General features: G+C 53.4%; 2 protein-coding genes across 6 annotated transcripts in view; one reads left to right on the top strand and one right to left on the bottom strand.

Annotated features, from left to right (window-relative positions):
- Positions 1 to 4475, top strand: part of RFX1 (regulatory factor X1) — a 35448-nt gene extending 30973 nt beyond the window's left edge. For 3 of the 5 annotated variants that reach the window (XM_027547972.1, XM_027547977.1, XM_027547973.1), the window contains 7 exons: positions 151 to 302; positions 384 to 481; positions 1546 to 1695; positions 1799 to 2007; positions 2626 to 2779; positions 2862 to 2907; positions 3045 to 4469. In XM_027547972.1, the coding sequence (XP_027403773.1) occupies positions 151 to 302; positions 384 to 481; positions 1546 to 1695; positions 1799 to 2007; positions 2626 to 2779; positions 2862 to 2907; positions 3045 to 3214 (979 nt within the window). In that variant the 3' untranslated portion in view covers positions 3215 to 4469. Of the gene's footprint in view, positions 1 to 150; positions 303 to 383; positions 482 to 1545; positions 1696 to 1798; positions 2008 to 2625; positions 2780 to 2861; positions 2908 to 3044 lie in introns of all 5 variants that reach the window. The other 2 variants (XM_027547975.1, XM_027547974.1) reach the window with 1 other exon arrangement.
- A 96-nt stretch (positions 4476 to 4571) lies between these two features.
- On the bottom strand, positions 4572 to 13843 carry DCAF15 (DDB1 and CUL4 associated factor 15). The gene is made up of 13 exons (XM_027547978.1): positions 13681 to 13843; positions 11754 to 11851; positions 11530 to 11665; positions 10843 to 10949; positions 10624 to 10763; positions 10366 to 10536; positions 6618 to 7052; positions 6418 to 6509; positions 6196 to 6324; positions 6019 to 6104; positions 5685 to 5789; positions 5496 to 5611; positions 4572 to 5120 (listed from the first exon to the last, which is right to left on the bottom strand). The coding sequence occupies exons 1-13, from the start codon at positions 13810 to 13812 to the stop codon at positions 5065 to 5067; spliced, it is 1803 nt and encodes a 600-aa protein (XP_027403779.1). The 5' UTR covers positions 13813 to 13843; the 3' UTR covers positions 4572 to 5064.
- Between the last annotated feature and the right edge of the window lie 8735 nt (positions 13844 to 22578).

Genomic DNA, 22578 nt, shown 5'->3' with positions numbered 1-22578 from the left:
GGCCTGTATCAGCCTGACCCCAGGGGTCTTCAGGAGGCAGAGGGTACCTGCCCGAGCCCAGGGTGGGGTGAGGGTGCTGTGCCCTTCTGACCCTGGGTGCAGGACTGTGGAACAGCCTCGTAACGCCTCGGGCCGGGTGGGTGCCCACAGGCACGATGAGGCTGAGAAGCGGCTGCCTAAGGCCAGCCTGGTGCTCCTCTCCAAGTTTGAGCCCGTGCTGCAGTGGACCAAGCACTGTGACAACGTGCTGTACCAGGGCCTGGTGGAAATCCTCATCCCCGACGTGCTGCGGCCCATCCCCAGTGAGTGCCCGCCCCGCCCCGCCCCCACTCCCCGTGCCCCACTCCCCCGCCGAGTCCCCACCAGCCCCCTGCCGCCCCCAGGTGCCTTGACCCAAGCGATCCGGAACTTTGCCAAGAGCCTGGAGAGCTGGCTCACCCACGCCATGGTGAACATCCCCGAGGAGATGCTGCGGGTGAAGGTGAGGGTGTGAGGTGGGGGCGGAGGGGCCAGCTCGGGCCCACAGCTTTGGGTCCTCCCTCCTGGTTGGGGGCGCTGGGCGCCTCGGCCTCCTCTGCCTGTCCAAGGCAATAAGATGCGTCCCTGTGTTTGTCCCCTCAGAGTGAGCTGTGGGTGTTCTCTTCACAAGCCAGCTTCCTCAGGTGCCCACTTCTGACACAACCCACTTGTGGTATTTCTGTATGTAACACATCATCTTAAAATAAAAACCAAACGCAAACTTGAGGTAGTTCTCTTCAGAGAGCTTCAGCAGAAAGTGCTTTAGATGTTCAGAAAGAGATAAAATGTTAAAAAAAAAAGATACCTATAAGGAAACAGAATAATGGCCCTCTCCATCAGTGCCACACATCCACTAACTACCAAGATATTTGGAAATAGATGGAATGGGCTTGCTCTTGAGCAAAAGGAAAAAAGAAAGAAAAAAAAGTTGTTAAAGTCCTGAAAATGCTCACAAGACTGGATGTCAGAAGAATGACCCCCGGGGTCTGCTGGACCAGAGAGCTGGGCTTGGTCTGTGGAGAAACTAGAAACTGGATCCAGGGGGAGTCCTTCGGAACTGGCAAGACTTATGTATTCATTCATTTATTATACACACATTTATTGAGCACCTGCTGTGTGCTCGGCCTGGTTCTAAGTTCTGGGAGCACAGCAGTGACCAAGATGGACAAAACTCCAGCCCTCCCGGAGTTGACATTCAAGGGAATAATCAAACAGAATGAAGCAGAAGGTTATGGAAGCGGTGCCCTTTCTGGGCTGTGCCCTCCCAGATCTTCTTATATGCTTTGATTAAAAATAATAGTGTTCGGATACATTAATTTTTTTTTTTTGGACACATTATTTGTGTGGCTGATGACCCAAAGTTTACAAATCCTGACCCTTTAATCTCCCAACAAAAGCAACAAGGTTTTTTCTCCCTTTTCGGAGAAAGAAAAAGGCTCAGAGAGGTCACAGTGGGTGGGGGAAGGGACCTGAGTGGGCGGGGGCAAGGGTGAATTCCAAGAAAGCCACAAGCCCGGGGCCCCACAGGTGGCAGCGGCCGGCGCCTTCGCGCAGACCCTGCGTCGCTACACATCGCTCAACCACTTGGCACAGGCGGCACGCGCTGTGCTGCAGAACACTGCGCAGATCAACCAGATGTTGAGCGATCTCAACCGCGTGGACTTCGCCAACGTGCAGGTGAGCGCCGGTAGGGCAGGTGACAAACTTGGGGTAGCCCGGCGGGGCGGGCCCCCGGGGCGGCAGCTGAGTCGCGGGCGCCCGCCTTCCTGCTCTGTCCTAGGAGCAGGCCTCGTGGGTGTGCCGCTGTGAGGACCGCGTGGTGCAGCGGCTGGAGCAGGACTTCAAAGTGACGCTGCAGCAGCAGAACTCACTGGAGCAGTGGGCGGCCTGGCTGGATGGCGTCGTGAGCCAGGTGCTCAAGCCCTACCAGGGCAGCACCGGCTTCCCCAAAGCCGCCAAGCTCTTCCTCCTCAAGTGGTCGTTCTACAGGTGCGCCCCAGCTGGGCGGGAAGCGCTCGCTTTGCAGCAGGGCAAAAGGGGGCAAGAAAAGGCCCCGCCTCTTCGAGGAGGGTGGGGCTAGACGAGGACCATCTCCTTCAGAGTGCGGCCAGAGAAAGTCCCGCCTCCCTGAGGGACTGGATACCTTTTAAGAAGGCCAGGAGAAGGGAATGGCACCCCACTCCAGTACTCTTGCCTGGAGAATCCCATGGACGGAGGAGCCTGGTAGGCTGCAGTCCATGGGGTCGCTAAGAGTCGGACACGACTGAGCGACTTCACTTTCACCTTTCACTTTCATGCATTGGAGAAGGAAATGGCAACCCACTCCAGTGTTCTTGCCTGGAGAATCCCAGGGACGGGGGAGCCTGGTGGGTTGCCGTCTATGGGGTCGCACAGGGTCGAACACGACTGAAGTGACTTAGCAGTAGCAGGACTCTGCTGGTGGTGGATGGGTCTAGGGCCCTGCCCCTCTCTGATGGACACCCCGGGGAAACTTGTACGGGGCTGGGTGGTGGTAGCTGCGTTTGCTCAAGCCTGGTTCTCATGGCAGGGAAGTGGGGCGAGAGGTGGGTCTAGGCCTGAGGGTCTCCTCTCTGTCGCCGCCTCCAGCTCCATGGTGATCCGGGACCTGACCCTGCGCAGTGCCGCCAGCTTCGGCTCCTTCCATCTCATCAGGCTGCTCTACGATGAGTACATGTACTACCTGATCGAACATCGTGTGGCCCAGGCTAAGGGCGAGACCCCCATCGCCGTCATGGGCGAGGTGCGCGCAGCGGGACGCTGAGGGCACAGGGCGGGGCGCCCCTGGGCAGGACCCTCACCCCTTTTCTCTCCCCACCTTCCAGTTCGCCAATCTGGCCACCTCTCTGAACCCCCTGGACCCGGACAAAGGTAGGTAAAGCCAGGACCTGAGTTTGGAGGTCGGTACAGGGGGGCTGGGATGGAGGAGGCGCCAGTTGGGGCACCGTGTAGGGGCCTGGTGGCGCGGCCGCCCCGCGCTGAGCCAGGCCCCGGTCTGTGTGCTCCAGACGAGGAGGAGGAGGAAGAAGAGGACAGCGAGGATGAGCTGCCGCAGGACATCTCGCTCGCGGCCGGTGGCGAGTCGCCTGCGCTGGGCCCCGAGGCTCTGGAGCCACCGGCCAAGCTGGCGCGGACAGACGCGCGCGGCCTCTTCGTGCAGGCACTGCCCTCCAGCTAAGCCCACGGCCTTCCCCGCCCCACCCGCCCTCCCCCGCTGCCCCTCCTCGCCAGGGTCCCTCACAGCTTCTGTGGCTTCGCTGTCACCGCTCCAGCTTTGGCCAGGGCCAGGAGGGGCCTCCAAGACAGGGAAGGCTAGGGGGTACCCACCCCCCCATGGGGCCCGCACAATCACAGGGCCGGGCGGAGCCGCAGCTGCAAACTCTGACACAAAAGACGTGCCTTAAGGAACCCGCCGCAGTGCCCAGGTGCCCCCTGGGGCAGCCAGCTTGGCCCCTTGGCCCCAAAGGCTGCATCATCTCCCTCCCTCCCCCAGCCCCACCCCCACCACCCCAGGGGGCAGGCAGGCAGGCCCCCTACCTTGCAGAACTGTTAACTTATTCAGCTCGCTGGCTTTGCACAGCCTGTCCTGGGCCCAGCCCTGAGCCCCGGGTGGGCGCAGGTGGGCATCACCTGGGGACCCACCACTGTCGGCAGCAGCAGCCCCGGGACCCCTCCCTCAGTAACCCCACTGCTTCCCCCTCCTTGGTATAAGTGCAATTAAAGCCGTGGGTGTCGCATCTTCTCCAGTGCTGGACCCTCCCGTGCCCCACAGCCCCAGAGGGGGGCACTGCCCAGCCTGGACAGAGGGGGAGGGCAGAAGGGGCACCATCTCTGGCTTCCAAAGAGCAGCAGGCTGGGCCGGGCGATGAGCCCGGAGGGGCCTGCTGCAGGCAGCGGGCCCGCAAGTGCCCACGCCTGCCCCAGCCGGGGCTGGGTGCTCCGCTTGCTCGTACCCAAGCCCCCAGGCACCCTTGCCGCTGGTTTGTAATGGAATCTCCACGCTCCTACTCGACCCCCACCTCCGCTCCTGGAGACCGTGCTTCTCCTCCGTGTGTGGGACCTCTGCCCCCTCCCAACCCCCACATGACTATTGTGCGATTTGTGAGCGGAGTCGGTAACTTGTTGGGTTTTTTTCCAACCATCATGGCCTTATCTGTTCCGGTTTTCTCAGTGTTTTCAACCTGTGAGATAGATGTTTATGGCAAAAAGCGAAAAAAGAAAAAAAAGAACCTGACCTATTGTATAAAAATCACTATTTTGTGTGCTCCGCGTGCTACAGCTTTTGGGAGTGGTTTGCCCACTCCCTCTCCCACTCCTCTGGGCCTCCCTTCTCCTGGCGGTGAAAGTGTCCACGCGTGTGGTAGTCTAGTGTGCCGAGCTGTTTTCTATCTTTTTGTAGTCTTTCTTAAAACACAATAAATTCCACTGTCATATTTGGCTACTGCTGACTTGCCGGGCTTTGGTGGGAGCCTGGGGGCTGGAGGGGGGCCAGCTGGGCCCCAAGCTCATGAGTAGCAAGCAGTGAAGGGAACTGGTGAGGTTCAGAAATAAAACATTTATTATGTGAAGAGGAACAACAGGGCCGGAAGGGGGCGGTGTGACGGCCACTAGGTTCTCCACCTCAGGTAGGGGCAACAGAGGGTGGTCGGGGCAGGGGTCTGGGATCCATCTGGCCTCCCTGGGCTGTGTGGGGGGCCTTGTCCACACCTGTAGCTGAGGAAAGGGGCGAACTCTCGAGGAACGAGGGCCCGCGCCCAGCTTAGGGTGAAGGCGGGTGCTCAAGGCAGGTGGGGCAGGGGGCTCTCTTCCCTCTGCCCCTCCCCACTTAAATAGGCATAAATAAGAAGCGTCCAGACTCTCAGGCCACCAGGGGCTGCCCGGCCCAGCCCCCTTCCCGGAGCCTAACACTAGTGCCGGTCATCGGTTGGTCGGTTGGTCGGTCGGCCGGCCGGCCGGCGGCTACCAGGAAGGCAGCCAGCTCCCAGGCCGCGGAGGTAGTTGGAGTCAGTGTCCAGGGCGGCCGGGCTCTCACAGCACAATCCACGTGTATCGCTCGCTGTCTGCCAGAACTTTCAGTGAGCACCCTGCAGTGGAATGTGGGGACAAGGCCTTGGAACCTCTAGCCGGCCCAGTCTGCAGGAGAGGCTTCTGTCTTTACCTGACCTGATGGCGGCCCAGAAGGCTCTAGCAAGGCAGGTGCAAGTTATCTCTGCCTCGGGCCTGCAGCCATTCAATTAATGTCTGCTGAATGAATGAATGGTTGGGGGGCCGTCAGGTGCCACATCTGAGCTGGCCCCCTGGCTCTGGCCTGGGCTGTCCTCACCTTCACCCCACATGCCACTGCTCAGCCAACGAGCTCCTTCATTCAGCAACATTTAGCAATTAGCGCCCGCTCCAGGCTCCGCCCAGCCCCAGGATCAGGACCCCAGTCCCGAACTGTCGTCAGGTCAGTGCCCCACCTTTGTGCAGAGCCTCGTTGGTCATCCTGTTGACATATCGGCCGCTGCTCTCAGGCACCAACCACTTCATAACCATGTCCACACAGCTCTTGCGATATGAGCTCCAGACGCTGCCACTGAGGAAGAGGGTATGAGCAACTCCCAGCCCTGGGCCCAACCCAGCCCTGCTCCGCCTCGATCCTGCCTCACCTGGTCTGCCCTTTGACCTCAGTGAGGTCGCCCACGCTGACTGTCACAAAGATGCCCGTGTTGAGGTCCCATGCCACCTTGAGACTGGTGTGGTAGGTCTTTGGTCTATGGGAGGAAAAGCTGGTGAGCACAAGAGAAAGTGGGGGACTACAGGGTCCCTGAGCTGGAACCCAGGCTACCCCAAGGCGCTTTTATCTTTGGAGCAATAATGGAATAGCCTATGCAAGCTTTGGGGAGCCAAGGGGAGTTTTATCATATGCTACCTGCCCACACTGAGCTATCATGAGCGCAAGCCCTGCTGGGCAAGGGTGAAGGTGGGTCCTTGCCCACTCACCGGAGCTGGCCTTCCTCGGTGGGGGATGGGAACGCCAGGAGCAGCAAGCCAATGTTGATGAGGACCTGGTTGGTCTCTGGGCAGACCTGGGGGGCGGAGGGTGGACAGTGACAGCTACTTAGAGTGCCACCAAGACCAGGGAGGCCCTGGACCGCCCTGCCTGACACCTGGACCCACCTCCAGGATGACAATGTCATAGTCGCTAAAGGAACAGAACTGGTGACCCCAAGTGGCGTCGTGGCGGATCACCTCGTTGATGACATACTCGAAGTCCAGTGTAAGCTGCTCAACTGTCAGGTACTGACCCTGTGGACAAGGGCAGGGGGAGAACTGTGCCCACCGCCATCCCAGGAGGTGCCCCAGGAGCTGCCCCTTGGCCTCCCCACCACCCACACCCACCTGGACAACGGCCTGCTCCCGCATGGGCCGCAGGTTGCGACCGCGGAGATCGGTCACCACGAAGGGCAGGGAGATCTTGTCATCCTCGAACTCTAAGGGGGCAGGACAAGGTGGTAGGGATGGCGGTGGGAGGCCTGGAGGCTCTCAAGGCCAGCCTCCCATGCTTGGGGCCCTGCCCAACAGAGGGGCTCCCCACTCACCATCCTCTGGCTCCGTCCCCTCACCGGACCCCAGCACGTAATAGAGCTTGGTGTAGTTGACGTATCCAGGCTCTGGGGCGGGCGCCTCTGCTGCAGGGGGGCTGTCCCGGGGCACCGCCTCCCCACCTGGGCCAAGAGGCTCAGAGGGCAGGCGGCAGCGGCTGCCTGAGGGCCCTGGGCAGGGAGGTGGCCGGACTTCCTCCGAGGTCCCACCCTTGGCCTCTTTGGCCCGGCGGAAGATGTCAGCCACAAACTCCTTGGCTTTGGCAATGGCAGGCGAGGGATCGGGGGGCCCAGAGGGCCAGGCTGGGGCCGCTTCAGGGCAGAGGCTGGGGAGAACAGGGGGCAGCTCTGGGCTCTGGGGTCCAGGGGGGCTGGGAGGGGCTGGGGGGTAGGTGGTGTGGTCATACAGGATCTGGCAGAAGCTGCTATCTCCTGGAACACACAAATAAAAAGTGAAGGAGATAGAAGAGGTCAATAGGTGAGTTTAAGTCAACGCTTTCCTGACCTCCCTCATTACCCTGGGTGGTGGGAGGGGCGGTGGTGTGGATCTTAGAAATCCAAGAGGAGGCCCTCCTAGAAGACTTACATATGCTGAGATCAGTCCAAACCAACCAAAACAGAAAAAGGCCTCACACACACACATGTTCATTCAAACCTTCCTCTTAAGCATCTGCTGTATGCCCCATACTGAGGACATAGGAGTGAACAAGACAAAATTCCCTGCCCTTGGGAGCTGACATGTATGGATAACAGCAGTCATGTATGGATGTGAGAGTTGGACCATAAAGAAAGCTAAACGCCGAAAAATTGAAGATTTTGATCTGTGGTGCTAGAGAAGACTCTTAAGAGTCCCTTGGACTGCAAGGAGATCAAACCAGTCAATCCTAAAGGAAATCAGTCCTGAATATTCATTGGAAGGACTGACGCTGAAGCTGAAACTCCAATACTGTGGCCACCTGATTCGAAAAACTGACTCATTAGAAAAGACCCTGATGCTGGGAAAGACTGAAGGCAGAAAAAGAAGAGAATGACAGAGAATGAGATGGTTGGACGGCATCACCGACTCGACAGACATGAGTTTGAGCAAACTCTGGGAGGTGGTGATGGACAGGGAAGCCTGGCGTGCTGCAGTCCATGGAGTCACAAAGAGTAAGACATGATTGAACAACTGAACTGAACTGAATCGGGGAGCTGAGTTATGATGACAGAAGATAAAAGCTACATAAGGGCTCCCGTGGTGGCTTAGTGGTAAAGAATCCGCCTGCCAATGCAGGAGACATGGGTTCGATCTCTGATCTGAGACGATCCCACATGCCCAGGAGTGACTAAGGCTGCGCGCCACGACTGAATCTGTGCTCTTGAGCCACAACTGCTGAAGCCCGCACAACTGGAGGCTCTGCTCTACAACAAGAGAAGCCACCCAATGAGAAGCCCACGCACCACAACTAGAGAGCAGTGCCCGCTCTCTGCAACTAGAGAGAAGCCTGCATAGCAGTGAGACCCAGCACAGTCAAATAAATAAGCCACAGAGGCCTGACGGTTTACCACACTGTCTTCTGTCCTTTTCAACTTGAGACAGACCAGCACAGGCACAGCCTGGCTGGATCCCAGGCCTCTCTGTGGCTCCACCTAACCCTAACCCTAACCTGACTGGGGGCCAGATCTCCCTGTGGAGAATCTCAGTGTGAAGAACCCAACGCATCCGCCAAGCAGCACCACCACCAGGCACTGGGCCCCCCCTGTAAGCAGCCCTTGTAGAGGGGAGCTGTCCTCTCAGTTCAGAGACTCGGGGCCAAGGCTCAGAGAAACTTGTCCAAGCTCACACTGAGAGATAATACAAGTATGCCAACACACTCATGTCTGCCAGGGCAGTGGCACTTCTTCCGGAGAGGAGGCAGACAAGTGGAAAATGTTTGCGTTAAACCCCACCTCTGTGTAAATACCCTCCTAGGGTGAGAGGGGAGAAGGCAATGGCACCCCACTCCAGTACTCTTGCCTGGAAAATCCCATAGACAGAAGAGCCTGGTGGGCTGCAGTCCATGGGGTAGCTAGGAGTCAGACACGACTGAGCGACTTCATTTTCACTTTCATGCATTGGAGAAGGAAATGGCAACCCACTCCAGTGTTCTTGCCTGGAGAATCCCAGGGACGGGGGAGCCTGGTGGGCTGCCGTCTATGGGGTCGCACAGAGTCGGACACGACTGACGCAACTTAGCAGCAGCAGCAGCAGCAACAGGGTGAGAGGAGTGTCGACACCACCGACAGTGCCCCCCGCCTGGGCCGAGCACACGGCCGCATCCTGTCCTGTGCAGCCATTGCTAGCAGGGTGGGGGCAGCCGCCCCATCCAGGCATAGCTTGTTGGGGGATCACGGTTTGGCGAGAAGCAGAGCCTTGCCCACACTGGTACAGGTGGCCAGGGCAGGGGTGGGAGGCCCCTGGAAGAGCTCGAGGACAAGGCACACTGCCCCTTGCTGGTCTGTGGGCTCAGTTATATATACATATATAACACATCCATGGCTTCCCCAGTGACTCAGAGGCAAAGAATCCACCTGCCAATGCAGGAGACCCAGGTTCAATCCCTGGGTTGGGAAGATCCCCTCGAGGAGGAAATGGCAACCCACTCCAGTATCCTTGCCTGGAGAATCCCCATGGAGAGAGGAGCCTGGCAGGCTACAGTCCATGGGGTCATAGTTGTACGTGACTGAAGCAACTAGGCACACACACAAGCGTATATATAGGATCCTCTTCTCATGTCCATTCCCCTCCCTCCCCAAGGGGCAATCGTTTTAAACGCAGGTAGTTGATATCTTTTTTTGGCCATGCTACTCAGTCTGCAGGATCTTAGGTCCTCCCCAACCAGGGACTGAACCTGGGCCCTCGCACTGAAAATGTGGACTCCTAACCACTGGACCCCTGGGGAAGTCCCAGTGGTCATCTTTATTGGACTGGATTCTGGCATAACTGGAACACATTCTAAACTCATATATAAACGGCATCAGTAACAGGTTACAGATCTCCTTGTGTTTCTTTTGCACATGAACATGTCTTTAACGCACACTCTCCACAGACAGGTATGCTGGGGCACTCCCTGCTGATCCGGGGGAGGTAACCACCCAGTCCTACTTTCCCAAATGCCAGGCGGGCCCCAGCTTCTGCCACTAAAGCCTCGGACACACTTGGGCGCAGGGCTGCTGCTGGGCCACAAGCATCCTCTGTTGCCATAAGGCCCTGGGAGAGCAGGAGCCCCCTGCCCCCAGCCCCATGTCAGCAACAGCCAAAACCATGAGACAGCCCTCTATCCACTAACCACTCCCTTAAGTTTTTAATCAATCTTTCTCTTTTTGAATAGAAGGACGCACTGCATGGTGGACATGGGACTATTTGAACTTGACATCACTAAAATTAAATTTAACAACTCAGTTCCTTGGTCACATGAGCCACTGTCAAGTGGCTACTGGTGGCAGCTGTAGCAGATACCCCAAACATGGACCCTCTTAGCCCCATGGAAAGTTCCAGTAGGCAATGCTGGGGCGGGGGTGGGGGGGCAGGGTGACTGGGTTTGGAACCCACATTGCCACTTCCTGAACAAGCGACTTCACCTCTCCAGGGTCTCAGTCACCTCATCTGTGATGCGGGGTAGGGATGGCACCGACGTCAAGGGGCTGCTCGGCCAAGTCATCGGGTCACAGGGCCCCACGGCTGGGAGCACGCACGCAGGGCCCGTCAGCAGACCCAGGAGCCTACCTGCCGAGTGCACCGAGACGGCGCAGGCCACTAGAGAGTAGCTGGTGTTGAGCAGCACCACCTGGTCCTTCTTGAGCTGGAAGGCGGGCTGGAAAGTGGGGAAGGGGTAGACCACCTGGTACTTGGTGTGCAGCATGAAGCCATGCCGCAGGCACTGCGCACTCGGGTCACCTGCAGCGACACAGGCCACGCGGGCTCAGCTGTGGCCGTGGGGCAGGGAAGCAGGCCGCCCGGCGCCCCAGGCCCCCAGCCCCTCACCTGGGTGGGCGCGGCTGGCATCCCGGCAGGCGGCGCAGCGGCCCGGCGGCGGCACGGCCACGGTGCTGATGTAGATGTCCCGGTGGTTCTCGTCGCTCATCACCATCATGTTCATGAGCATGCCGTTGGCTGAGCGGGTGCTGGGGGCCGGCGGAGCCTCAGAGCCTGGCCTGGGCGCCCGCCCCCACCCACTCCCCACCACCCTATCCCAAGTCTCACTTGAAGCCGAAGACAATGACCTTGGAGGCGTCACTGGGCCACTCGCACACGGTCAGGTATAGGTCACTGTAGATCTCCTCGTCCTGGAAGAGCCGCACCTGGCGGACCTGAGCAGCAGGTTCTCATGGGGGTGGGGTCCAAGCGGGCCGGGGCCAACCTGAGGCTGCACCTGCCGGCAGTCTCAGGCCAGGGAGCCCCAAGCAGCCTTCACCCCACACCCCGCTCGGCCATCCTGAGAACACGCTGAGGAGGCTCATAAGAATTTCCCCACAGGTCGGGGAGACAGGGAGGCCAGGCCTAGGATAGGACGCAGCCAGACCCATCGGTTCCAAACCCAACCCACCCTAAGACCGGTTCACCTCTCTGAACTCACGTGGAAACTGGGGTAACGGCACTCACCTCCCAGGGTGGGACATTTGAAGAGTCAAGGTCAGGGCTAAACCAGGCATGGCAGCCTGCTTGGTTCTAACAGACCTAATGGGTCCCTCCTGCCTTGAGCTGTCAGACCATAGGAAATCCTGCCATTTACCCACTTTCGGCTCTGAAGATGGCAATTTCCTACAGTTCGACCTAACACTTGGAGTCCTGACAACGGCCCTGAGAATACACTATCTTCAATTTGTGGCCATGGAACTTGAGGCTCAGAGTGGGGTCATGCGGTCAGAAAGGGAGGTGGCCTGGCCCTACCAGCTTGAGCTTGCTGTGCACATTGAACTCCCACCAGTACAGGTGGTAGATGTAGAAAGAGAAGTCGTCGTCCCCACTGCTGCTCGTGTAGGAGAGAACGTAACGGCCGCACTTGGAAAAGCCCAGGAAGATGTGTCTGTGGGGATGGCAGGGAGGGGCCAATGGCCACGTCAGGGCTGGCCGGCCATCCCACCCCGCCAACCCCTGCCTGGCCCCTGCCTCACCCTGCGTAGAGGAAGTCTTCATCCACAATGTTCTTGAGAGAGACGCAGACCCTGGGTGGCAGCTTCCGGAAAAGGCGAGGAGAGAGCTGCCCACTGATCTGGGGAAGGGGCAGCCAGGGCTCTTGAGACACCACGTGGAAGAAGCGGCCTGAAGCCCCCCCATTCCCCTCACACAAGGCAGAACACCACCTTTGGGGTCCAGCCCAGCCACACAGGCCTACTTCCTACCAACCATAACGGTCCAGGGTGGTCCAAGCTCTGGAAGGTGTGAATGGCTTGCGCCTGTCTCTCCACCAGGGCCCCATGCCACCCTCCCAACTCCACAGCCTAAGGGTTCCTCTTGCCTGAGGTTTCCCTGGTGGCTCAGATGATAAAGAACCTGCCTGCAAATGCAGGAGACGTAAGAGACATGGTTTGATCCCTGGGTCGGGAAGATCCCCTGGAGAAAGGAACGGCAACCCATTCCAGTATTCTTGCCTGGAGAATTCCATGGACAGAGGAGGCTGACAGGCTATAGTCCATGGAGTCACAAAGAGTTGGACACGACTCAGTGACTGACATTTTCACACGTTCCTCTTCCAAGGCTATGAGGACTATCACTGGCATTGCTTCCCCCAGTCACCCCTGGCCCACACTGGGCCACCTGTCTGTCTTCCTGAAGGCTACCTGAAGGCACAGTAAGCTGTTGACATCGAGGATCACTAAGGAGGCTGAGATGGGGGCTTGACCAACTCCACTCACCTGTTCCCAACCCACCAGCCTATACACAGGGCGCTTAGGTCCCTGGGGGGCTGTCTGTTGAGGCAGACAGAAGGGTAAACCTGACTAGTGACTGTCCAACTCCTGCCCAACTCCCCCTTCTCAATTAACAGCTGCCCTCCAACTGACTCCCGCATCCCAAAACTTCAAGGAAGGTTTTGGGTGGGGAGCAGGCCCAAGTTGAGCATTGAGGAATCAGAGCACCTCGGATCCTGCTACCCAGTCTAATGGGGGAGATGCAGCCCAGCCCTCGAGGAGATCCCAGAGTGGAATAACCCTGTCAGCGAGGCCCAGGCTGACTGGGAGACACAGTCCCCCGCCATGGAGCTTCCAAGCTAAGGGCGGAGCCACAGCCCAACCCAGGGAGCAAATCAGGCTGAGGGTGGGGACTGTCTCTGCTCCAGGAGTTCTAGTCAAAAGGAGAAGACACAGCCCTGCCCTCACAGAGTTCCCAGACTGATGGAGAAGATCGCACGACTCCTGATCCACGGAGACACAGACCTGCCCCACTTGCTGCTGACCTGACAGCAGATTTACACGCTTGCCCTCCCAGAGCTGACAACCCGATGGGGAAAAAGATTCCAGCACGCTGAGAGTTTAGTTTCATGGGGAGACAGAGCCTTGCTCAGGTAGCTGAAGATCAGGCCCTCTCCAGGGAGCTCCCTCCCATTCAATGTGGGAGGCAGTTACAGGAACTCCCAGCTCTCCTGTGGTCAGAGCTGGACAGAGAGAGGAACTCCAGGCGGAGGAATCCCAAAGCCGGTAGCAGAGTCTGTGCCAAGGGGGCGGTAAGGCTCCATAACGGAAGGGCCAGGGGAGCAGGGTTTTGAAAAACGAGTCTGACCCTGCGTCGCCCCCTTTCTCTTCACTCCTCCAGCGGCCTCTAAGGCCCCCTTCATCCAAGCCCGTCCTCGGGACCCCGCCCCCAGCCCCTCCATCCAAGCCCCCTCTCAGGGACCCCGCCCCCAACTCCCTCCATCCAAACTCCCGCCGCAGCACCCCCAATCTAAGCTCTCTTCCTGGGGCCCCGCCCAACCCCCTCCTCCAAGCCCCCTCCCCCGGGGCTCCGCCCCCAACCCCTCACCCCGCGAACGCCCTCCCTCCCCGCCGCCTCCCTCGTCCCTCCTCCCTTCCCTCCGACGCGCTCCTCCGAGACTCCAGGCCTCACCTTGACCCGCTCCAGCTGCTTGAGGACGTGCTCCCGCCGCCGCCCCGCTGCCCGCTTTCCTCCGGCGCCCCCGGGGCCGCCGCCGCCGCTCCCGGCCCCGCTGTTCCGCTCCGATTTCGAGCTGGGCGCCATTTTCACCCCCTCCCTCCACTTCCGGAGCAACCGGCCTCTTCGCCCCACCCCCGCCGCCTCTTCATTGGCCGTTGCTCGACACTGCGGCCCGCCGGTTGGGCGAAAGCCCGCACTCTGGGCTTTTTCCCGCTACGCCTGTCCATCACTGCCACCTCGACCCTTGATTGGTAGAGACTGTACAGTCCCGGCTGCCCGTCGCCGTATTCCCGCCTTCCCGCAAGGACGCACCCGTCAGAGGCCCCATTTGTGCCCCTCGCGGAGATGACTTTGACCCAATAGGCAGAGGAGCCTATCCGTCTCCAGGGCGTCACGCCCCCTTGTGGCTGGTGGGTTTCCATGGAGATGCAGGCGGTCCTGGCCTGTGGGCGGGGCGATGAGCGCCTGTGGTCCAGAAGGGTCATAATCCCCAGCACAAGGATATCCGCGCCCAGTCTGGGTACAGCGAAGGCCTGGCAAACATACTGGGGCCACCGGCCGGGCTGAGGAAAGGGATTTACAAAATAAAAAGATGAAATTGATTAAAACATCTTTCAGGACTTCCCTGGCAGTCCAGAGGTTTCAGGACTTCCTCATGGCTTCAACTGCAGGAGGTATGGGTTCCATCCCTAGTCCAGGGACTAAGATCGCACGGTGCAGAGGGGCGTGAGAAAAAAAAAATTCAGATGGACTGGCCGGTGGCCTGACCAGATCATGATGATGGTAATAACAACAACATTAATCACTTATATAGTACTTTATACTTACAAGAAACAGTTCTGCACTTAGAATCCTATGTAGTAGATCACTGTTATGCCCATTTTATAGATAAGAGTAATAACAGTTGTTTAATGTCAGATATGAGTATCATCTTCCTGTGCTTTAGCTTATTTAACTTTCAAAGCCGTTTTCCAGATGGATCCTTTAATTATCTTCATTTTTAAACGTGGTGAAACTGAGGCTTACAGTGTACTGCTCCTGAACACCTGGCACATGTATATATATACACCTCAGATGCATGAGTGTTGTGACCATAATTAGAGAAGAATAGAATGGATCTGGCTTTCATATTCTTCCAACCTCTGTCTTCATTTATTCAATAAATACTTACTGAGCACCTACTATGTTCAGTGAATAAGACAGGGCTTATTTATTTATGTGGCTGTTTCAGGTCTTAGTTCCATCATGGGAGATCTTTTGTTGATTGCAGCACACAGACTCTCTAGTTGTGGTGCGTAAACTCCGGAGTGCACGGGCTCAGTAGTTGCCACTGGTGGGCTTAGATGCCTCATGGCATGTGGGATCTTAGTTCCCCCACCAGAGATCAAACCAGTGTCCCCTGCATTGCAAGGCAGATTCTTAACCTCTGGACCACCAAGGAAGTCCCTAGTGACTCATTTTTAGAAAAAAGAATGGAAAGGGAAAATGTAGTCTGGCAGTGAAGAAACTTGGCAGATAACACCTCAATCAAGTGATCAAGTTTATCATTATAGTGATAAGTAGTGTGCATGTCATGGGCACTTGATGTGACGTGAGGACACTTGCACTTGTCTGGTATTCTCTCCAAAACCCATAACCTCCATCTAATGAGAAAACATCAGGTGATTGTCCCAAACGAAGGGACAGGACTTTCTACAAAAGTCCTAACCGGTATACTTCAAAAGTGTCAAGGTCATGAGAAAGCATGACCAAGAAACTGGCACAGTTTAAAGGAATCTAAGAAGATGACATGATAACCAAATGAAATGTTAGATGTGATCCTGAACCACAAAAGGACATCAGAGTAAAACCTGGGGAAACTGACATTATGTCTGTAGTTTAGTAAATAGTGTTATATCAACATTAGTTAATCTCTTAGTTGTGACAAATATGCCCGGTTAGGCAATATATTAACATTCGGGGCAGTTGGGCAGAGGGTAGACAAGAATTCTTTGTACCAACCACCTTTGCAAATTATAGTCTGGTCAAGCTGCTATAGCAAAAATGCTACAGACTGAGTGGGTTTGCAACAAACATTTATTTCTCACAGTCCTTTATTGTGGACAGCATCTCCTTGCTGTACCTTCATATGGCAGAGAGAGAGACACAGAGATAGAAACAGAGATAGGGAAGGAGGGAGGAAGAGAGAGAGGCACAGAGCGCAAAAGTTCCCTTATAAGGGCACTATGTGCCGTGCAGTACTAAGTTGCTTCACTTGTGTGCGACTCTTTGCTACCCTACGGACTCTAGTCCGCCAGGCCCCTCTGTCCGTGGCATTCTCCAGGGAAGAATACTGGAGGTGGTTGCCATGCCCTCCTCCAGAGAATTTTCCTGAACCAGGGATCAAACTCATATCTCTTACATCTCCTGTATTGTCAAGCAGGTTCTTTACATATAAGGACACTAATCCCATTCATAAAGGTTCCACCTGCCTGACCTAATTATTTCCCAAAGACCCCCCTCTCCTAATACCATCAAACTTGGGTTTAGGGCTTCAACCTTTGAATTTCAGGGGGACCCAAGCACAGCCTGTAGGACAAGTCGTCTGTAAATCAAAAAGTATTCCAAAATAAAAAGTTTTTAAAGAATTGGGGGGCAAGTCATTATGGTTGCTGTGTAGAGGATAGTTTAGGGGATTAAGTGCAAGAATGGCCTCAGAGAGGCTAGAGAGGGAGGTGATGGTGCCTGGAATTCAGATAATAGCAGTAGAAAGAGAAAAGTGATCATATGCAAAGGTGATGGGTGATGCTCATGGCTTGGGTATTGGGATGGAGGCAAGAAAGGAAGACAGTGACCTCCTTCAGCAGGATGAAGGAAACCATACAAGAGTCCCCCTCATCCCCTTTCCAGAGCCCCACCTACCCCAGTGGAAGAGATCTGTATCAGTTATCCATTGCTGTATAATAAACAACACCAAACCCAGTGGTGTAAAATTACAATAATTGTTTAATCATTTTTTATATATTTATGCATTTATTTGACTGGGTCAGGTCTTAGTTGTAGCTTTCAGCCTTTTCATCGCTACATCATGCAGGGTCTTTCTTGGCAGCATACGGACTCTAGTTGTGGCATGTGAGCTCCAGAGCACGTGGGCTTCAGTAGTTGTGGCACGCAGCCTTAGTTGCTCCACAGCATGTGGGATCTTAGTTCCCTAACCAGGCATTGAACTCGCGTCCCTTGCATTGCAAGGTGGACTCATATATACATCTCTCTGTTCATGTGCTGGCTTTCTGTAGTTGTGGCAAGTGGGAGCTACTCTCTAGTTGCAGTGCACTGGCTTCTCATCACGGTGGCTTCTCTTGTTGTTGAGCACAGGTTCTAAGGTGAGAGGGCTTCAGTAGTTGCGGCGTGAGAGCTTAGTAGTTGCAGTTCTTGGGATCTAGAGCACTGACTCAATAATTGTGGTGCACAAGCTTGGTGGCTCCAAGGCCCATGGGATCCTCCCAGGCCAGGGATGGAACCCGTGTCTCCTGCATTACATGGCAGAGTCTTAGCTACTAGACCACCAGGGAAGTCCTAGTCATTTAGTATTACTATCTCTTAGAATCCTAAGAGTTGGCTGGATTCAGCTGGGCAGTTCTCACTTGAATTCTTTCATGCATTCCATTCAGATGATGCGCTAAGGTTGGAGTCAACTTAGCACATACATGTGGACTTAGCACACACATATGCTTTGTATAAGAATAAAAACATTGTCAGTATCATTGACGATCCCCTTATCTTTATTTCCTGTCAAGGTAACAACATCCTAGGATTTTGTCCTCGGAGAAGGCAATGGCACCCCACTTCAGTACTCTTGCCTGGAAAATCCATGGACGGAGGAGCCTGGTGGGCTGCAGTCCATGGGGTCGCTAAGAGTCCGACATGACTGAGCGACTTCACTTTCACTTTTCTCTTTCATGCATTGGAGAAGGAAATGGCAACCCACTCCAGTATTCTTGCCTGGATAATCCCAGGGATGACGGAGCCTGGTGGGCTTCCGTCTATGGGGTCGCACAGAGTCGGACATGACTGAAGCGACTTAGCAGCAGCAGCAGCAGCAGCAGGATTTTCTCCTACCATTCTCATTATGTTTTATATTCCTAAAGAACATAGTGTTTATTTTGCCTGCTTTGTACTTTTATACAAATGAATTCATAATGGTGGGACTCCCTTATGATTTGCTTTTTTCACTCAACGATATGCTTCTATGATTCATCCATATTGTGTGTAGTTGGGGGTGTGTTTGTTTTCACTGTGCTAAGTTGCTTCAGTCATGTCTGACTCTTTGTGACCCCATAGACTATAGCCCACCGGGCTTCTCTGTCTATGGGAGTCTCCAGGCAAGAATACTGGAGTGGGGTGCCATTTCCTTCTCCAGAGGATCTTCCCAACCCAGGGATCAAACCTTTGTCGCTTATGTCTCCTGCGTTGGCAGGCGGGTTCTTCACCATTAGCACCAGCCGCTTGGGAAGCCCTTATTTTCACTACCATATCGTGAATGCACCATAATTCTCTACTGTCCTGTCCGTAGAAAGTGCAGCTGTTTCCAGTTTGAGGAAACATCATCAATGATCAATGCTTGATCATCAGAGCATGATGAGTGCTTCTCTGAGCCCTCTTGTACATATCTCCCAGAGGACCTGTGCAAGAGTTTCTCTGAGGTCATACGTTGGAGTGGAATTGCTGGTATGTGTCAAATTGTTTTTCCAAAGTGGTTGTATTCATCTACACCCGTAACAACAATGTGTGAGCATTCCAGTTGCTCCACGTCCTTAGCAACACTTGACATTGTCAGACTGCTTCACATGTGTCCTTTACCAGGTAATAACACAGCAGTCTGGTGTCATTCATCCCTGCTGGGAGCACCCCAGTCAAGAAAGGTATCCATATTCTAGTTAAAAAAAAAAAAAGATGCAACCTTCCCTGGGAAGCCTCCTGCCCAAAGTTTGGTGCCCTCTCTGGGTCTCCTTCTCCCAACACGGCAGTGTTACAGCTTCCAAGGACTTGTGGTTGACACACGTTTAAGATATGTAGATTCTACTGTATATGTAGACCCACAGAAAGATGTGGTAGGTTCTGAGTAGGGGTCCATCTGTTGGGGCAAGAGACAGCATGGGATTGAAAGGATACAAGATGACCTTAAGAAGCCACTGTTGGGAATTCCCTGGTGGTCCAGTGGTTAAGAACCACCTTCTAATACAGGGGACTCGGGTTCAACTCCTGATCAGGGAACTAAGAGTCCACATGCCACTGAGCAGCTAAGCCCACATGCTACGACTGCTGAGTGTGCTCACTCTAGAGCCCGTGCTGCACAGCCAGAGAAGCCCCCTCACACTGCAACTAGAGAAAGCCTGTGTGCCACAGTGAAGACCCAGTGCAGCCTCCCACCTTGAAAGAAGTCACTATAATTTACTCTGACCAAACCTGTATATAAACTAATATAGTTTATTTTTAATAAATATGAACAATTTGTGTGCATATGCTATACAGTTCAGTTCAGTCACTCAGTTGTGTCCAACTCTTCACGACACCATGGACCACAGCACGCCAGGTCTCCCTGTCCATCACCAACTCCCAGAGTTTACTCAAACTCATTTCCCTTGAGTTGATGGTGCCATCCAACCATCTCCTCCTCTGTCATCCCCTTCTCCTCCTGCCCTCAATCTTGCCCAGCATCAGGGTCTTTTCAGATGAGTCAGCTCTTTGCATCAGGTGGCCAAAGTACTGGAGTTTCAGCTTCAACATCAGTCCTTCCAATGAACACTCAGGATTGATCTCCTTTAGGATGGACTGGTTGGATCTCCTTGCAGTCCAAGAAACTCTCAAGAGTCTTCTCCAACACCACAGTTCAAAAGCATCGGTTCTTCAGTGCTCAGCTTTCTTTATGGTCCAACTCTCACATCCATACATGACCACGGGAAAAACCATAGCCTTGATGAGACAGACCTTTGTTGGCAAAGTAATGTCTCTGCTTTTTAATATTCTGTCTAGGTTGGTCATAACTTTCCTTCCAAGGAGTAAGCGTCTTTTAATTTCATGGCTGCAATCAGCATCTGCAGTGGTTTGGGAGCCCAAAAAAATAAAGTCTCTCACTGTTTCCACATCTATTTGCCATGAAGTGATGGGACTGGATTCCATGATCTTAGTTTTTTGAATGTTGAGCTTTAAGCCAACTTTTTCACTCTCCTCTTTCACTTTCATCAAGAGGCTCTTTAGTTCTTCTTCACTTTCTGCCATAAGGGTGGTGTCATCTGCATATCTGAGGTTACTGATGTTTCTCCCAGCAATCTTGATTCCAGCTTGTGCTTCTTCCAGCCCAGCATTTTTCATGATGTACTCTTCATTTAAGTTAAATAAGCAGGGTGATGATATACAGTCTTGACGTACTCCTTTTCCTATTTGGAACCAGTCTGTTGTTCCATGTCCAGTTCTAACTGTTGCTTCCTGACCTTCATACAAATTTCTCAAGAGGCAGGTCAGGTGGTCTGGTATTCCCATCTCTTTCAGAATTTTCCACAGTTTATTATGATCCACACAGTCAAAGGCTTTGGCATAGTCCATAAAGCAGAAATAGATGTTTTTCTGGAACTCTCTTGCTTTTTCAATGATCCAGCAGATGTTGGCAATTTGATCTTTGGTTCCTCTGCCTTTTCTAAAACCAGCTTGAACATCTGGAAGTTCACGGTTCACGTATTGCTGAAGCCTGGCTTGGAGAATTTTGAGCATTACTTTACTAGTGTGTGAGATGAGGGCAATTGTGCAGTAGTTTGATCATTCTTTGGCATTGCCTTTCTTAGGGATTGGAATGAAAACTGACATTTTCCAGTCCTGTGGCCACTGCTGAGTTTTCCAAATTTGCTGGCATATTGAGTGCAGTACTTGCACAGCATCATCTTTTAGGATTTGAAATAGCTTAACTGGAATTCTATCATCTCCACTAGCTTTGTTTGTAGTGATAATTCCTAAGGCCTGCTTCTGTTAGGTCCATACATTTCCATCCTTTATTGTGCCCATCTTTGCATGAAATGTTCCCTTGGTATTTCTGATTTTCTTGAAGAGATCTCTAGTCTTTCCCATTCTATTGTTTTCCTCTATTTCTTTGCACTGATCACTGAGGAAGGCTTTCTTATCTCTCCTTGCTATTCTTTGGAATTCTGCATTCAAATGTGTATATCTTTCCTTTTCTCCTTTGCCTTTAGCTTCTCTTCTTTCTCAGCTATTTGTAAGACATCCTCAGACAACCATTTTGCCTTTTTGCATTTCTTTTTCTTGGGGATGATCTTGATCCCTGTCTCCTGTACAATGTCACGACCCTCCATCTAGTTCTTCAGGCACTCTCTCAGATCTAATCCCTTGAATCTACTTGTCACTTCCACTGTATAATTGTAAGGGATTTGATTTAGGTTACAGCTGAATGATCTAGTGGTTTTCCCTACTTTCTTCAATTTAAGTCTGAATTTGGCAATAAGGAGTTCATGATCTGAGCCACAGTCAGCTCCTGGTCTTGTTTTTGCTGACTGTATAGAGCTTCTCCATCTTTGGCTGCAAAGATAATCAATCTGATTTCTGTATTGACCATCTGGTGATTTCCATGTGTAGAGTCTTGTGTTGTTGGAAGAGGGTGTTTGCGATGACCAGTGTGTTCTCTTGGCAAAATTCTGTTAGCCTTTGCCCTGCCTCATTTTGTACTCCAAGGCCAAATTTGTTTGTTACTCCAGGTATCTCTTGACCTCCTACGTTTGCATTCCAGTCCCCTATCATGAGAAGGACATCTTTTTTGGGTGTTAGTTCTAGAAGGTCTTGTAGGTCTTTACAGAACCGTTCACGTTAAGCTTTTCCAGTCTTCTCTAGCATTACTGGTTGGGGGCATAGACTTGGATTACTGTGATATTAAATGGTCACATAGACATTCTGTTTCATAAATAGATTTATTTGCGTCATATTTTAGTTTATTTGCGTCATATTTTAGACTCCACATTTAGGTGATATCCTATGGTATTTGTCTTTTTCTTTCTGACTTATTTCACTTAGTATAATAATCTCCAGTTTCAGAAATGAGTTCTGATTCATATGTTTTCCATATTTTCATTTTTATTATTTGCCACACATACCTCAATCAAATTTTTAAGATGTATTGACTTTATTTGGAGAAGAAAATACTCCAGTATTCTTGCTTGGAGAATCCTATGGTCAGAGGAGCCTGGCGGACTACAGTCCATGGATTCGCAAAGAGTCAGATACAACTGAAGAGACTTAGCATGACTTTATTATTTACTTTTGGCTGCGCTGGGTCTTCATTGCTGCATGGGCTTTTTTCTAGTTGTGGCAAGCAGAGCTACTCTCTAGGTGCCGTGCATGGGCTTCTCATTGCTGTGGCTTCTCTTCTTGTTGGCACAGGCTCTAGGCTCATGGGCTTCAATAGTTGCAGCTCCTGGGCTCTAGAGCACCGGCTCAGTAGTTGTGCAGGGCTTAGTTGCTCAGCAGCATGTGGGATCTTCCTGGACCAGGGATTGAACCCATGTCTCCTGCATTGGAAGGCAGATTCTTTATCACTGAGCCACCAGGGAAGCCTTCAGTCAAATTTTTTATTCAACAGATACACGAGTATGTAACGTGGCAAGGCCCACGTCTCCTCTCAGCCCCAGCCACCCAGTTCTCCCCTCTGAGACAACCAACTCATGAAAATTTTAGTTTATGAAAATGATTGTGATTGTTAGCCTCACTCTGCAACTTTTTTGTCTTCATGTTAACTCTCCTCACTCTAATCCATGTAGTGGTTTGAATGGTGATCCACAAACAGATGTGCTGACATCCTAACCCCAGAACATG

The sequence above is a fragment of the Bos indicus x Bos taurus genome, chromosome 7 (assembly GCF_003369695.1).
Source record: "Bos indicus x Bos taurus breed Angus x Brahman F1 hybrid chromosome 7, Bos_hybrid_MaternalHap_v2.0, whole genome shotgun sequence".
NCBI lineage: Eukaryota > Metazoa > Chordata > Mammalia > Artiodactyla > Bovidae > Bos > Bos indicus x Bos taurus.
This window is presented reverse-complemented; position numbering and strand designations above follow the sequence as displayed.